At 35.7% G+C, this 18,442-nt stretch overlaps 1 protein-coding gene across 1 annotated transcript in view; it reads right to left on the reverse strand.

Moving 5' to 3' along the window:
• LOC145276906 (ubiquitin carboxyl-terminal hydrolase 32-like) overlaps window positions 1-18,442 on the reverse strand; it is a 477,530-nt gene that overhangs the window by 192,343 nt on the left and 266,745 nt on the right. The window contains exon 3 of the mRNA XM_080128370.1: window positions 17,203-17,308. Coding sequence (XP_079984496.1) covers window positions 17,203-17,308 — 106 coding nt within the window. The remainder of the gene's footprint in view (window positions 1-17,202; window positions 17,309-18,442) is intronic.

Consider the following 18,442-nt stretch of genomic DNA (forward strand, 5'->3'; position numbering starts at 1 on the left):
TATCATCAAAGAGGGAAATAGCCAAAGGATAATGAGGCTGAAAATCGACAACTATTTTGGGTTTTGCTATCTATAGTTGAACTCTGGCCAGTAACAAGATGACCTTTGGGGGGGAAAAAAAAATCAAAAATGAAGGTTAACAGTTTGGTTCAGTTATAGCACAAGGTATTGGGAGTTTGGAGCCATAAAAGCTCTGTGTTGGCATATAACATAAAAAAATTAAGACTATTCTTGAAAGATATTTATTTACCTCCTTATGAAGGCAAAGTTAGACACAAAGTCGGCTTTAACGTGAGAAAAAAATTCAGGTCCTCAAAAAAAAAAAAAAAAAAAAAAAAAAAAGGTATTCTGAATCGAAACAAATATACAAATTGCCTCAGTCTAAAGAGATTTCTCCTTAACTGACTAAGAAAGATTAAATATTTCTCAACAAAAATGATATTTCATAATAAATTGCAATAGACTGACTGACCTTATGGAATCTCCAGATGCTTGTATGCAACAAAAATGATTTATGTGACAAATGCAAGAAAATGTTGCTTCAAGCTTAGTAGTTGGTTAGGTTAGGTTGGATATTTGTTTTACGGCATATCAACACTTTTCGCGTTATTTAATACCGAATCCAGTTATTTTGGAAACAGTTTTATGCTTCAAGTTCTTTATATCTTTAAATATTTATTTGTAGAGTTTGGTTTGGTTGTTTGGTTTTACAATATATCAACCCTTTTCGTGTCATTTAATGCCGAAGCCAGTTATTTTGGAAATAGTATTCATGTTGCATCCAGTTATTTTATAGAAGATTTTTATTCTTCAAACTCTTTGTATCTTCAATTGTTAGTTTGTAGTGTTTGGTTTGTTGTTTTGTAGTGGATTTTATCGTTTTTATTCCCTGCCCTTGCAGAAAATGAATGAGTTTTGCAATGGGAGAGGGAAAAGGGTTACAATATTAATGTTTGGTACATTTTAAGTTGAGAAACCAATCAGGAAGTGGGGGAAGATAGAAAGGGAAAGGGAAAATGGGAAGAAGGATAAGGTGGGGTGGGGGGTGGGTTTAGTTTTTGCAGAACATAATTAAGTTTTGCAAAAGGAAGTAGAAAAACAAAAAGCATCAATATTAGATGCATTTCGTCTCAGGAAGCCAATATCTTCAGACAGCCTGATCTGGTAGCACCAGTTAGAAGTAGTAACCAAAGCACAGTTATTTATAAAAATGCATAAACACATCTATAAAATTATATTTGGACAACTATTCTCATCCTGAATGTTATCCTCACAATCATTCGATATGGCAAAATGTGCGAGTGGAGATTTACCATTGCTGCTGCTAAAAATTCACTATTGTCCAATTTTTTATTTCACCCAAATTTGGAGGAAAGTGATGTTTACACTTTTTGGAAAAAAAAAAAAAAATAAATTTATATATATATATAAAGCTGAACGTGTGTGTGTGTCTGGTCACGAATAGGCTCCTATATGGTTGATTATTATAGAAAACTGATCACATATAATGATAGATGTATCGAGACACAGGAATGGGTATTTGATCTGGTATAATGATGATTCATTAAAATTGTGGGGTCTGCATATGTGCCTGGTCCACAAAGTATGGAAAAAAAAATTTTTTTTTTTTATAATTTAAAAAAAAAGTTTTAAAGTGTTTTTGATATAGATGTACATAAGAATACTTTGATAAGTATGTTTTAACTTAAATAGGGATGGTATAATAAAATTGTGAGGTCTGCGTTCGCGCCTGGCCTCCATAGAACGGAAGTAGGCACAAACTTTAATAAAGACCTTTCATATCTATCTGCGTAAGTATACTTTGATAATTATGTTTCAGTTTGGAGAAATATTGTATAATAAAATTATGGGGTGTTCGTTCGCGCCTAACCTCCATAGAATGGAAATATGTCACAAAGTTTAACAAGTTTTTTTAATATAGATCCACAGAATATTTTGATAAGTGTTTCAGTGTGAACAGGTATGGTATAATAAATTATGGGGTTTATCTATTTTATTTTTGCTTTCATCATATTTTGCTTTGGTTTTGATACCCCCAAATTCGAAGCTATCTTTTTACAAGCTTTCCTTTTCATAACCTATCATACTTTCATAAATCAGAGTCCATTTTCTGTAGGCTGTTTTTGAACCCAGTCAACGACGGGTACTTTTGCTAATATATATATATATATATATATATATAGTAACAGTGGATTTGGCTTAGCATTTTGATTAGCAAAGAACAGATCGCATAAATATCCGTTAGGTCACCACCCCCTTAAGAATATCGAAGTTAAAATATTTTTGAAATAATTCTTGTTAATAGTCTTTAAAATTCCTGAATTCACTTGACACTGTTAAAACATACAACGATAAAAGCAATATAAATATATTTGAAGAAAACAGAAATAAACAGTAAAAGGTTTTAAGCATAGAAACAAGATTTTCTTGCCTTAAGCAGAGTTAGGAAAAAATGGCTGCCAAACAAAGATAAAAAAAAAAATATATATATATATGTTGGCAAAGAGTTATTTCAATCAATGTTCCATTTAATCAATCACCATTTGTATATTTATAGAAATCACAAGACAATCAGATTGCTCCATTAAGTAGAAGAGGTTCTTGTCTCAAAAAACAGTTAATTAATCACTAATGTTTCTACTTTGGATTTAATGTCTTTTTTTATCTGTTTTTTTTTTTTTCCTTCTCCATCTTTGGCATCTTTTGTTCAGTTGCTCTCAACTATGCATCAGTTTCCCTTTAAAACAATTTTTTTTTAAACAGTTTTTGTATCAACTATTGAAATTCATACGCCATTGTTCGAGAGGAATAAGAACTCTGCATTAATTGACAGGTTATATATTCAAAATTTTCCACTCAGAATGACGGGAACTAGCGATGGACGCCAGGGATTGTACTTTAAACAAAATATCAGTTTTTATTATGGCAGAAAATCCAGGGCCCTCTGGATTGGAACAAAAAATAATTGCCTCAATCTAGAAGTATTTCTCTCACTGACCGAGGACAAAAAATATAAAGTGTAGTATCTAAATAGATACTACACGTTGCTCTTAACCAAAACACCAAGCCACAGATGTGAAGGTACACTGTGCTGTCCTCAAACACTCAACTGCATTTTCCAGATGGTGTGACTAACTTTGGAAATCTTTTAAGATCAAAAATTTATATACATTCAATTTGATATACCTATTAGAGCATTTGCTAATGGGATGACGTAGTACAAATGTCTGTTGAGACATACCAAAGACTTAAAAAATGGTACTTGATGTTTCTTGCTTAAATATACATCATTATCAAGGGTAAGTGGAGTGATTCTGAGAAAAGAGTAGTGCTCTACCTTACAGCTCAATGTTGTATAGGGTGGAACAATTGTCACTCTAAAAAAAAAAAAAAAAAAAAAAAAAAGAATACGACACTACAGCTTTATTTTAAAACTTTTACTGCAAAAAAAAAAAAAAAAAGAAAAAAAAGAATACAACACTACAGCTTTATTTTAAAACTTTTACTGCAAAAAAAAAAAAAAAAAAAAAAAAAAAAAATCAATTCAGGTAAGTTGATTATGTAGTAGAGCTGACATCTATTCAATGTAGTCGCCTTCAGCCGCCATCACCGCCTTGATACGGGTCCGGAACTGGGCGCATGCCTTTTCCACAAGCGCCAGCGAGAGCTCAGTGAATACACAGCAGATAGCAGCGATCAGGCTGGCTTTGGTGTTGTGGGAGGTCATGTTAGTGATGTTCTCGACGTATGACCAAACAAAGTAGTCCAGTGGATTCAGGTTGGATGGAGGAGGAGGGCCACTGAGAGAAGGGTACAAAGTCGTAGCACTCCTTCTGAAGCCAAGCCTGAGTTTCTTTGGACTTGTGCGCCGGCACAGAGTCCTGCTGCCACACCCAGGGTCTGCCAGTGCACACTTGATTGCACCAGGGGATCACAATCTTTAGCACATACAGGCACACTTTGGTGTTGACTTTCAACACCAAAGTGTACCTGTATGTGCTAGATATGCGAGGTGGCATGATGTGGTCCTCACTTGAAACCATACCAAAGACCATAACCATGGCTAGAAACTTTGTTGGGCTGTTCCCTCAAGCATTGAACTGTCCGGATTTGCATTTTTAAGGTGCTGGCAATGGTCCTGTTGTCATAATCGATAGAGAGCACGAGTTGTACAGTGGCACATCTCCGATCTCGCTTGTTGAACATTGTATCACTTTCAGACATGATAGAAGGCTCCTATAGCTCTTTGGATTTGTACACAACTAGCTAACAAAAAAACCCCTGTTTTTTATCAAACGGAAATGGAATCTCATCTTTTCTATGGCAACAATTTTATCGTTTCACTCTCTGTAGTAGCAAGTAAATAAAAAGCCTTTAGGTCGTCCTTGACTATGGTCGATCACTTTACTTGTTTACTTTCCATAGTTTTCCAAGAGCTAGAATTTCAAATTAAAGCACTCCAAGCAGATCAAACATATGGACGGACTTTCAAGGTTGATCCCAAGACAGAGTGAACTTCTTAAGGACTCGGTAAGTGCTTCCTTACAAATCAATAGTAGAATTAAAGCCATAATGTGCAGACAAGTTATATATATATATATATATATATATATATATATATATATAAAGACCACACTGCATGAAATTAAATGTGAAGCATAAAAAAATGAATTTTAGTGCTGCAAAACAGAAAATCTATATATAAATAAAAGACAAAAGTGGCGCATGCGTTTTTGTATGTCCACAAAAGGCTTTTTTTTGTGTGTGGGGGGGGGTCTCGAGAGGGTTACTATTTTTTAAAACTTTTTATATACTCCCTAGGTCATAATATCTACGATTTTAAAACGGACGTCGTCTCTACATTTATCTTGATCGACTTTTATAAAATTCCCCCTATTCCGTCCTTTCGTGTGTTTGTTGGCCTTTTTCGTATGAATAATGTAAAACTAATCGACGCAAATGAACTCACTTGACCTTTGTGGCTGAGACATCTTAAAGACAGTCACTGTCGGGGGAAACCCGTAATCTAAAATAATTGCTGTTCATTTGGAGAGCTGGTTTTCCCCAAAATCGTAGGGAAGCAGAAATTGGCCTGCAGCCAACCTCATTTCTGTAAGTCAACTTTTTAATTGTTAAATTTCAATGCTTTTCACTTCCTCTCGCCTCGTAGCGTAGTGGTAAGATCTTAGCTTTTCTTTCACTTTCTTTTCCGCCTTTGTGTCATGGGTTCAAGCCTGCCTACCTACTACCACTTCATATATATTTTCTTTTATTTCAAACACCCGGGCAACGCCGGGCACCCCTGCTAGTCACAAATAAAGAACAGCAAATACAGGACAAGTTTTTCTGTGTGTGATGATGTCTTATTATACAGTGAGAACGTCATCATACCAAAAGCATTACAAAAGAAAGGATACTGAAAAATTTTCATATGGGTCACTCAGGACTAAACAGAATGAAGAGCCTCGTGCATAGTTACATATACTGGCCAACGATTGATAAAGACCGCAAAGCAATGGTTGACTTATGCAAAGATTGTGAGTGGATGGCAAAGGCATCCCTAATCACTTTTAAGCCATGGCTCGAAACAAACCAACCTTGGTCTAAAATTCATATAAATTTCTAGAGTCACTGGAGAATTGGTATTACCTAATGGTGGTGGACAACTGCACAAAATGGCCAGGAGTGCTCAGATGTAACAGACCCACTACAGAAGTAGTTATTAATTTCTTTTATAAACTATTTGCCCGGTTTGGAGTTGTAAACTGTTTAGCAAGTGACAACAGGACTCAATTTAATCACACAGACCTAAAAGGAGTTCTGATAGCCTTTCCCAATAAAACAAGTCACAACTCCCCAGTACCACCAGTGACCAAATGGGCAGATAGAATGTTCTGACACTTTGAAATGAGCACTTGAAAAAGCACAAGACATAAAAATGATGCTGCAGCAGTTTCTAAAGGCCCACACATACCCCTAATACACTATTAGTAGTATCCCCAGCAAAGCTTATGTTCCAGCAAAAGATAAGACCTGTATTTGAAAAACTATTGCTAAAGCAAACAAAATTGAGAAGGACCTCTATTGTATCCAAAATCGCTATGACCCAGAAGAAAAAGTTTTCTACAAAATTTACAAAAACGGCACGTCTTTCTGGGAACAATAGACAAAAGAATCAGAAATATGGTGTATATCATTCAAAGTCCTAAATTAACACATAAAAAAAAAACACCTTAACCAAATAAGAAAGCAGCTGTTGAATGATCCCAACTATGCACCCCACAAAGAGGAAGTCATTGATACGATATCTGATACTTTCAACATTGAACAACCCTAAGCAGCTCCAGAACGCCGCCAATCAGAAAGGAAAAATTCACAGATCTTTTAACTATTAATCCGAAAAGGTATTAGCCCCCCCCCTTGCAAAGTAACCGCCAGAGAAAGAGGTGCTATACAAGAACTTACCCATTCACTGATAATGGGTAAGTCTTTCTTTCGGGCCACAACATTAACATTCAAAAGAAATAAAACTAACTATAAAACAGAAAACTGGAATCGTCCATTGCAGGGTTTCCCCAAGCTTTTTCAGCAAACGCCTCCTCTAGAACACCGATACCTACTACTACCCCTCCCCGATGCATCCTTACATAATAATGTTAGTAGTAGTGGCAATACATAATTAAAGTGAAAATAAATAATTGAATATTCATACAGTTTTGTCAACATTACAGAGTTATGATTCTTGAATTAATTTTTCCAATTAAAAATAAGTGTGATGCAATCAATTTCCACACGAATTGTGAATCCCAAAGAAAATGGGTTGAGAAACACCTAGTAATCTTACTTGGAGCTCTCAGTCATTCACCGTCCCTCCCACTAAAGGATCTCAGGGACCCCTTCTATGATAAATTTGGCCACCGCCCAACTGAAGTCTTGTAACGCCCCTCTCCTTCTGGTGGGTGGTACGGACCCTGTTGAGAAACCCTAGTCTATTATAATCAATACAGAATTAATATTCTATATTGATTATAATAAACTAGGGCTTAATAGATAGAGGGGAGGTAGATGTACCTCACTCCTGACAATCCTCTATCTGTATCAGAGCCAGAGCTGTCCGAAGATATGTACTGATTTCATATTTGGGAACGTTCTGCTTGAAGCATTGTTGTTTTTTTTTTTTTTTTTTTTTTTTACAAAGGCATCACCACATTATCAAGGCCCAGAGGCCACTCAAGGATAAGGGTTAAAGAGTGTACAGTAGAAGTTGGTCAATATAGTAATCATTAGTAATGAAAATTTGGTAAATTTAATAACTTATATGGAACGGCTCATCAAGAACTTATTTACCTTAGACTTGAACACAACCATATTGTAGTCAGCCGGAAAGCAGGAAAACGGAAGACAATTCCACAGGCATGCAGTTCTAAGAAAGAAGCTTTGTTCATGGAATCTATGTTTAGGTTTAGGCACAGATAAAGAGTGGGGGAAATTATTGATAGTGTTTACAGCTAGACGAGTGTTTCTTGTGAAAGTTTGTTTTTTGTTTTGACAAAGTACAAACCCAACTTAGCAATCAAATAGGGGACGATCTCTTCAGCGCTTTCTCACAGAACAGAGGTTACCGCTAGCCACTCTCTATTATTATTTTCATAAGAGCTTGTATGAAAGCCCATACAAAAACCCAAACGGAATTTTCGTAAATCATCCATGGAACAAAATAACATGAACCATGCAGTGGTCTATTAGTAAAGTTACAAAAAAAAAACTAGTTTTTAATTTTTTCTTAATTTAGCTGACTTTGCAAAAATTGAACGTTGCAAAATGTGGCAGATAATGGATGGGTTGGTTGTTTTTGTTTTACGGCATATCAACCCTTTAAAGGTTATTTAATGCTGAATCCAGTGATTTTGAAGAACAATATTTTAATAGAATATATTTGTTTTTCTCAAGTCGGTTTCTATTTAACCCATAGTATGGACTCTAACAGGTACTACCACTCCGAGTCAGAGTGGACCTAGGAAGAATGGCAATTAAAGGGTGGCTCCACACTCCCCAAAGCCGGCAAGCTGGGGCCTCACCATTGGATATAGTTTAAGGTCATATCCAGGACAGGCAGATAATGGAAGACCAATATATGTAAAATAAGGTTTTTAACTTGAAGGAAAAGGGAAAATAAAAACTCTTCAATCTCCTTTCCCCACTTTTTTTTTTCTGCTTAAAAAATTTTGACTGAAATTTATAAGTTGTAATGAAGATCACAGTGATAGAGGTAAGGCATAAATGCCATGAAGACAGGAACCATTTACTTGCGGTTCCAATATGGGAGAGTTAGATACATGGTCAGTTTTTTTTTTTTAATGTGTGGAAAAGCAAGCTTCTAGATCTGGGCACTCAACTGGGACTAAAATAAAATTTTCCTCAGTGTAGAATCATCTCTCATTCACCAACAAAGGAAAGAACATACGAGGTGTTAGTATCAGAACATATACTACACTTATTCCTAGCCCCCAAAAAGCTAATAGCATCAAAACTAGTCGATCAATAAATTCCCTTACAGTCAAATTCCCGATTCACCTTCCAGATGGTGAAGATCAGAAAGCCCTACTTTTAGATTTGTACCTAACGACAATACCTGAGAATTGTGTAACGAGTGACCATAGTCTAATTGGGTAAGCCAATCACTTTGCGATATTGGTAGGAATTACCCTTAATTCTCAACTCCAAGTTGAGGAGCTGTTGTTCAAAATTACAAAATACTTTATTGGAAATGACCAGGAAACGCATCGAATCACAGGAATTACGAACTTGCAATTTCTGGAAAATTTATAACAGTGTGATGAATAATGGGCAATCAGCAATTCCCCCACTATCCAATTGCACAGTAACAGAGAAGGCTAACCTGCTTGCCCAGCTGTTCGCCTTCAACTCCACCTTAGACCCCACAAATCACTCCCTCCCAAATTTCCCTTTGCAGACAGTAACTACACTTGTAGATCTGAAAATTACCCCTTCTCATGTCTGTGATAAGATAAAAAGCCTATAGACATCTTCAAGGTATGTGGGTCTGATCTCATCCCTGCTCGATTAAGAAACCCTCCACTGAGCTAGCCCCTCTCTTCTCCAAACTCTTTAACAAATGCCATGCAGAGTCTTGCTTCCTGATAGTTGAAAAATTGTCTTTGTGGTACCAGTTTTCAAGAAAGCTGGCGAAAGAACTGCTCAATCATCATCCCATCAGCCTCTTCCTCCTCCTCTTTGTTACAAATCTTTAACCAATCAAGCACTAGCCCACCACTTCCTTAATGCCAAACTTTTTCCTATCCACAGTATGGATTTAGATAAGCCCGTTCTACTGCAGATATTTTAAGCAACATCCCTGAACACATACCATATACTGGATAAAGGCAAGGGAAGCTAAGACTGTAGCTCTTGATACATCCAAAGTGTTTGACAAAATCTGGCATAAAGGGCTTCTCGTAAAAATGAAATCCTATAAAATTCATGGCTGAATACATGACAATCATATCCTTCCTAGACCAGAGGTAATTCTTGGTTGTCTTTGATGGCTGTACGTTTAAATAACATGATATTAATGTAGGTATGTCTCATGGATCGATCCTTAGATTTTTTTTTTTTATTATTGCCGATATTCATAAATGATTTTCCTGATAAAATTGTGTCCGAGATGGGTATATTTACTGATGACACCACACTATAATAGACCTGAGGGAAAAACGAATGTACACATATCCGATGCGATGACAAAAACCTTACAAAATGACAGGATAGTAAATAGATGGTAACATTTAACGCTACCAAGACTAAGCTTCTTTTCTCATAAAAATTACCAGGAACCTTCTCGACCAACGATTACCATGACAAATAACACCCTATTTGAGAACGCATCGTTCAAACTTCTCAGCTTAACATTTACAAGCAACATGAATTGGAACAAATACATTGAGTACAATATCAAGACTGTTGCAAAAAAGTGGGCTCCCTCTACCATGCTAGAAAATTACTCACACCTGAGAGTATCCTATACATCTACAAAGCCACCATTCACCCACGCAAGGAATATTGTTGCAACATCTCGACTGGTGCATCTACCACAGGTCTCTCCTTTTTAGACAGTTCAAAAAAGAATCTCAAATCTAACAGGCCCCACACTATCAGTCAAAATCCAACCTCTGTCCCATCACTGTAGTGTTGCATCCCTTCTATAACACTTAACGAAATGTGCTCTGATAAACTCATAAGAGCTGTGCCTCAACTGTCTAATTAACCCAACAAGCAGCAAAATTCTACCCCTTCAGTGGTTAGGTCCCTGGATGCTGGGAAGCCTACTGCTCTAATAGTTTTTCTCCTGAGACTGCTAGCCTTTTGAATTTCCTTCCTATTTCCCTGACTGTACCAACATGCAGATGTTTAAATGTAATGTGAACAGACATCTTGCTGTTAAACTCCTAGCAGTATCATGTTATACATCATCTGAATTACTAGTCCCTTACATCCAAGCGGCAATACACCTTGTTTGGGGTGAAAAAAGATAAATAAAAAATACAGATAAAAAAATTTGCTTGTTCTGAAAATCTATCTCATCTATCTTAAAACAAAATTAGACACTACCAACATATAGTTGTGTGAAACATATCGTCATTTGCATATATTTGTTATATTACACTTGCTCTCATTTGCATATATTTGTTATATTACACTTGCTCTCATTTGCATATATTTGTTATATTACATTTGCTCTCATTTGACGTAACTGGCTGTTGAGTTTTATAGCATGTCCACACTTGTTGGATAATTTCATGCCGAACCCTTCATCACCTGGTTGAACTAATTCATTCAGTCGTAAATAAATTAATATAACGGCATAAATAAAGTGGGAATTGATTCAAACACGGCTTGTACGTATTAGTTCAGTATCTGGGTAGATACCATATACCTCCAGATTGCAATTGTCCATTGCTGACATTCAGTATACCGCCATCTAAAATTAAATATTGTTTTAATCATCTACATCAGAATTCAGGTCATAAAGGGTTAAGCTGTACATGTTTTGTATACAATTTGTAAATGAATTTGTTTTGTACATATATTTTATAAACGGAGATAATTTTTATTTAAAAACTAAGATAAGGCTTTGAAAGGTAATACCCCAAGTTAGAGCAGACATGGAAGCATTAGTAACAAAGATTACTCCACACTCCCCCATGGTTCCAACATTAATGTGGGGCCTCACAAATGAATGTAGTTTTGGGTCATTTGCAGGACGTCAGGGGAAGGGGAGGAGTAATTGACAGTATTAGGAAATAGGGTAAAGGAATAAAAGCTAGAAATATCAGGTCAGTACAAAAATTGTCGCCTTGTTGAAAAGATATTTTAAACCGTTATAATTTATTTCAGACATATTGTTCTTACTTAAATATATCACCATACGGGCTGGTAACAGATGCGCCAGAGCCCTACCACGGGCTGGTAACAGATGCGCCAGAGCCCTACCACGGGCTGGTAACAGATGCGCCAGAGCCCTACCACGGGCTGGTAACAGATGCGCCAGAGCCCTACCACGGGCTGGTAACAGATGCGCCAGAGCCCTACCACGGGCTGGTAACAGATGCGCCAGAGCCCTACCACGGGCTGGTAACAGATGCGCCAGAGCCCTACCACGGGCTGGTAACAGATGCGCCAGAGCCCTACCACGGGCTGGTAATATGTGTCCCAGCCCTACCAAGGATTGGTAACAAATGCGTCTGAAGCCATATGCAGGATCGATAACAGAAGAACCTAGAGCAAAAAGCTTGTCAATTATAACCAATGCCATAATAATGCACCTGCTAAATAATAGCGCCACTGAATTTCTCTAGCATATTACCGTTACATAATACAGGTAAATAAGAGAAGCAAAATGGTCTGTGGGTGAGAAATGCTCTAAATTACAAGAATTACAAAGCATGAAACAGATTCTAAACAGAAAAAAAACAAAAGTGCAGAAAAGTTTGCTTTTGTTGCAAATAGAAGTAGTGGGAGTTCACTTTAATCATTCAAATTTGTTAAAACAAAAAAATCCGTTGAAAACATAATCCATCTTATTGAATGGTTATTGGCAAGTGCGAAACATAAGCTTGTTGTACTCTACACACTTCAAATAATCCTTACGCTGCCAATGACTTTAGATTCTTACTGCGGCAGTTGCGCTAGATGGAGTCAATAGTTGGCATGAAATAGCATTTCTTTAATGTTTCAATCAGGTTAGAAAGAGGATTATAACCAGGTGCACGCGCGAAAGTGGTTGGCATCAACTTTCAGCATTGCAGATTGTTTTGAGTTGTAAATAGAACGTCTCAATTTGTTTAAAAAAAAAAAAAAATACAAAAAAGAAATCACGTTATCATCAGAAATAGAATGAAGTAAAATGGAATTCAAGTGAAACAAAATGATGACAAATGCAAATAAATGGTTTTTCTATTAAACAGAATAATTGGATTTATCAGGAGACTAGCGGAGGCGGGGGGGGGGTACCCGGTGTTGCCCGAGTGTTTGTATGTGTGCGTATGGGGGGGAGGAGAAGTAATAACCCTGCTTAAATATTATAAAAAAAAGATGTTAAAAAAATCGGAAGAACCAAAACGGAAAAAAATGGCATAAATAAACCTGTCGGATCGAACCTGTGTGTATGGGGGGGAGGTGTAAACTAAAGAATAAGCGAAGTAATAAAAAAACGTTGCCCGGATGTTTAAAGGTGTAAAAGGAAAAAAAAAAGTTTTGGTCGGGAGGTGGGATTGAACCCAGAAGCTTTGATGCAGAGGTGGAAACAAAAGCCAGCTACTTAACCGTCTCGACCATGAGTGAGAGTAATTGATTAGCGTGTTAAGTTAAGGCTTATCTGGGGGGTATATAAACACTTTTAAGCTATAGTAACCCCCCTCCCGGACCGTCGGCGAAAAAAACCTTTTCAAGATATACAAAAAATGCGCGCACCGCATTTGCCTTTTTATATATATATATATATATATATATATATATATATATATATATTGAAAGGAAGCATAGTAGAAAGAGTGAAACCTGCAAAATACGAACAGCATTTAAAAACAAGAAAGAATAGAGAACAAGCCGAGCATACAAGGTCCCTCTCCATGAGTGAAAAATTTACTTTCACCATGACTAATGTTTCTGCAAAATTTAAAAAAAAATCCATGGCATGGTTATTGAAAAAAGTGCGAACAAACAGACGACTGGGAGTGGAACCAATAATTGTATTTTTCCTTATCGATAGTTTTTAATGGAATATATATAAATGACTTATTACCTAAGTATACTTCAATCGAATTACATTATATATATTTAGTTGGCCAACTATCATTTAGTCTCTCTTCCTCTCCCTCTTTATCGTTACTTTATTTCCAGTCTAATAATCTGTTGGGTCATCCGGACCCAACAAGATCATAGGTCGACAAGTCTATCTGTAAAATTATCATAGCTACCATTCATTGTTTATGACATCTATTTTCAAGTAATTGCAAGTAATATATATTTATTGATAAGCATTCATTTTTATATGCTTTTCCGCCCCTCCCCACACACACACACTTTTCTCTCCCCATTAATAAGATATCATTGACATAAAGAACCTCTCACCCCGTTTTCATCAATGACATTATGTTTCTGACATTATTCACCGTGCGCAGATACAAGCAAGATAAGGACCCAGAGGGTTTTATAAATATAGTAGCAGGCCTCCCAGCATTGCCTGTAATAAATATTATATTTTAATTAATTCAGAATTTTAATTTATTATAAAACAGAAATACCGGAGGTATTAAACGTAACATTGAATTCTTATAAAAGAAAGAAACTAAGACATGTGCATACGAGTATTGTGTTTTTTCTAAGCAATTCACTTGAAAAAAAAAAATAAATAAATAAATAAAAAAATGGAGACATGTGCATACGAGTATTATGTTCACTTCTAAGTAAAAATAAAATACTCGAGCTGTGATTGAACCAAAACCTAATGACAGTGAGTCAATTACAATAACCATTAGACCAACTCGATGCGATCTTTAAAAAAGTGTTTGCAAACCTACTTATTCTTAACACAAGGAAGATGTCATGTTTCACGACCGCGCATGCACAATTGTGAAACAGTTAAAAAAAAAAAAAAAGAGATAAAAATCCGATCACCCTCAGTTGCCAATTTTTCATTTTTTTTACTCCTTTGCAGCCCTTTTTTCTAGATAACCGATTAAAAAGTTTTCCACCTGTCTGAATATTCTATATACCAAATTGCAAGTTCGTAGATCAAAAATTCGTTTAGTATATAGATTGAGAAGCGTCCTCACATGAACACATTCTCATTTTTATAGACATATAGACTAGATTAACTAGATAGTCTACAAAGACGGAAAAGCAAGAATCAGAGATGAACAAGTGAAATGACAAATTAATAGCTGAGGAAAAAAGGTTGTAAGAGACGAGAACGATGGAGGAAAGATGGAAAACTATCATTCTGATTGAAAATACTCACGGATACCAATGATAGTCAAGCATAGAGATTAACATAATTGGATAGAAATGAACCACTAGGGGAAGCAGCGACAATGCATAACTAAGTCAGTGAGTAAAGACAGGCCTATTGTTAGATAGTGAAGAGGCTGCCACCGAGAGGGTGCTCAAAAAGGAGGGGGGGGCGTAAAAGCGTGAGTCAAGAAATCATATAACTTCCACTAGAGAGCGTCTTGGCTTCTTGGCCTGCAAACAACCGGATTGAATGAACCTGAAGTTTTCCAGGTTTAAAATTTTTTTTTTTTTTAATAAAATCTTTTCCAAACCACTTCATTTGTATTAATGGACAAAAGGGGTAGTCCGCCACACTGGATGATGATCATCAGCAACACAGAATGATACAACCACCTAAGCTTCAGCAGAGAAGACACCAGTTAGTATCCTACACTACACAGATCAAATAGATACAATAAAAACAGATTTGTATTACAATCCACATAGGTACGAAAAAGTGGTAAAAAATGTAAAAAAAATATAACAAATATTATCAAAGGCAAGACAAGTTACTCTTCTACCTACCTGGAAAAGTTTTTTTAGGTGTCTTACTCACTTTAAAACGTTTAATTGGTTCGAAAATACAGTATTTATCAATATATGCGTGAACAAGACAAATGGCGGAGAGCTGACTTAAATATGTAAAATATGGAAAAACGAGTAAAAACTAAATAAAAAATTATACAAAATACAGTTAGAAACCCACCAAATATGTCATGACAGTGTAGTATCTGTTCTGATGCTACACATCACCTTTTCTGTCCTCTATCAGTGGAGAAGAAATCCTTCATGATTGAGAATATTTTTATTTCTATCCAAAGTGCCCCTTTTTGGGGAGTTGGATTTTCCCCCATATTAAAAACCGAACTTGTGTTCAACTCTGCCCTCGTGGGAAGGCAAGTAAATAGGAACAGACATCCAGGTAGATAGGCTGTGGTATAGAGATCGTAAGTTAGGGAAATACAACTATAAATTCATGTCCAAGTAACCTACATCTAAAATTACAAGTGTTTAGACCCAAAATTTGTGGAGGAGTTTGGTACAGTTTTCAAAGGTCAAATCGTTGAACTTTGACAGCCAAATTTCTGTTTGAAAACCGATTAAAAAGACTTTCCCAAATCTCAACACCCCTTATGTCAAATCTCGAATCTGTAGACTGAAAATTGACAGGGAAATGTATACACACACACACAATTTCACTTTTATAAACCCAGAAACTTTCTTAAAGTTACTCAAAATCTTAATGTTATACTGGGTTTTGTCCCTAAAAGACATTCATCAGATTAGGTTTTATTGTGGTTTAGTTGAAATGTAAATAACTAAACCCGTGTAATGTTGGGATTTGTAAGAAATAAATTAACGCCTGTCACTGACATTGTTGCTGTCGGTCTAAGGTACGGTGCTGTTCAGTTCTAGTAGATCCATCTTCTCAGTTTTTTTCAGTGAGGAGAAGTTAGTTTATTGCCAACCACCTAAGGTGCCTCTACCGGGGAATGCCAACAGAGCTGCTTACTCATGTAAATTAAAGCACTAAAATGTTATTTGTTTTACAGCTGGAAAGAATGAAGAAAAAATATTGGCCACTGTTCTCTTTATATGGCTACGAGTTTATCAAGTTTGTCACGTGAAATGCAAATGAGATGCTCTGGTTAGGAATAAAAAAGCCCGAGTTTTGAGAGACTGGAAAGTTTAGATTTGGACGTTGAAGAAGCAAGTCTTGTGAACAGCGAGTTACATTTTGAAGTTGTGATTTTAGACAGCAGAATGTCGAACGTTGGTGTTGAACTTTTGACAGCAGAATCAAGAGTAAGACCAAAAAAAAAAAAAACTCACTAAACTGAGTGTCGCCAGTTGTTGTAAAGAACCCACTTTTCATTACAAATCACAACCCAGTTCATAAGGCACCCATTTATCAAGGTTTTTTTTTTTTGCCTTTCCAATCTCTCAAGTGACTGGAAATCATATATATTCCGTCTAATTCATAAGTTCTCAAAAAGTTGTGCATGGGTTGGTTTAACTAAGGCTCTTAATTGATCATTGTAAACATCCGATGGTCTACCACCATTCTCATCATCTTCAAGACTCTTGTCACCACCACAAAATTTCTTAAGCCACCATTGTGCTGTGCATTCAGTAATGGTTTCTGGGCCAAACGCTTTGTTGATATTACGAGCTGTTTTCAGCCTAGCTTGAATTAAAATGAGAAAATTTATTTACATTTTTTTTTTTTTTTTGTATTCAATGTTCTGAAAAGACAATTGTTTTAAAACGCTAGTAATTTAAAACGATTAGATGGAGCGAAAAACTCTTTGAAATGATATATAAAGTAAGGGTATTATAACGAGAACTTATTTGAAAATTCATCATTTGAAATGAAAATTAAACATTTCCAAGAACTTTCTTCTCAACCTAGTACATATACATACATACATACACCGACATATGCACGCATATACACACACATAAAAAAAAAAAAATTCATTTCTAGGGGAAACCAAACTCAAAAAGAAAACTTTTTAGACACAAAAGACAGATAAGATAATGTTTAAACCTGATAAAAGTTGGATGATATAAAAAAAAGAAAAAAAAAAAAAAAAAGAAAAAACTTACATTTTATTTTTTCCTCCCTCATTCCACGTGTAAGGATGACAAGTCCACATAATAAATCTTTGAACGGAAGACCTTTCTGTGTGCCTCCAAATGCTCGGTATATGAGCTGAAATGGCAAAAGGAAAATAAACAAAATATTATTTGAAAGCATAGAAAAGAGTTCAAAAACAAAATATGAGGCTAACCTTTTTGGCCATGGATCAAAGTGTAGTCTCTTTTCTCTCCTCGTTCAATGAAGGAAAAATCCTTAAAGATTTTATTTTTGTCCCAACCTAGGGTGTCCCTTTATGGAGGAGATGGATTTTTTCTACATTAAAAATTAACCTTGCGTCTAACTCCTCCATTGTGAGGAATGCAAGTAAATAAGGACAGCAGAGTTAGTTTTCATGATTAATATTTATCGACGTCACATATTGAAGTCTTGTTAGCATTCGTCTCAGTTCTTCATACAATCAATCAAGTTCAATTCATAATCAGTTCTACAGAAAGAATAGAATGTGAATTCATGCAGAAATGTATTATGAAATTATTTAATCCAAGACAAAGTCTAACAGTATATTTAAAAAAATTTCTTTAGACATTGTATTGCATAAAACTGTCAAAAAACTCTTTAGTCTTTTTTTTTTCCTCAGCTTTTCATGTGCATTTACAAATAGGACTGTGAAGCCGGTGATATAAGGGCTCAAATCTTTTTTCTGCATCCGACATAAAAAAATTGTAGTGAATTAGTTTTGGTTTCACCTAGCAATGGATGTCATATATAAGTTATAAAATATGGCAATTAAGCTACACAGAATATTTTGCATTTCATCCATGCTAGGATTCCTCAGGCTTATGCGAGAATTTTGTGGTTGTCTTGCATTTTTATATACGCACCTTTCATTGAGTTTTTAGTAAGCCAATCAGTTTTCTAGTTTCCACGTCACCCTTCATAAGCAGCCAATGAGCAGGCACTTAGAGGACAAAGGCCCAATTGATTCCCGGTTGACCCATTTGTGTGTGCTGTTTTAGCAAGGAGTGTAGATATCTAGTGAACTGACCTATTTTAAATCTAGGTTAAATTTCATGAAAAATTTGCTATCCTTTACTTTAAAGACCCCCAACATCTATTAAACTGTAGGAGAGAAATAGCGAACAACTGTGTTCACAGGATAAAATTTACTGTAGGATAGAGATACAAAATAATTTTAAAACTAACAATAACAAAAAATAAATAAATGAACATATACATAAACTAGCA

Source organism: Euprymna scolopes, chromosome 1 (genome assembly GCF_053919585.1).
Source record: "Euprymna scolopes isolate OS-2025 chromosome 1, ASM5391958v1, whole genome shotgun sequence".
NCBI lineage: Eukaryota > Metazoa > Mollusca > Cephalopoda > Sepiida > Sepiolidae > Euprymna > Euprymna scolopes.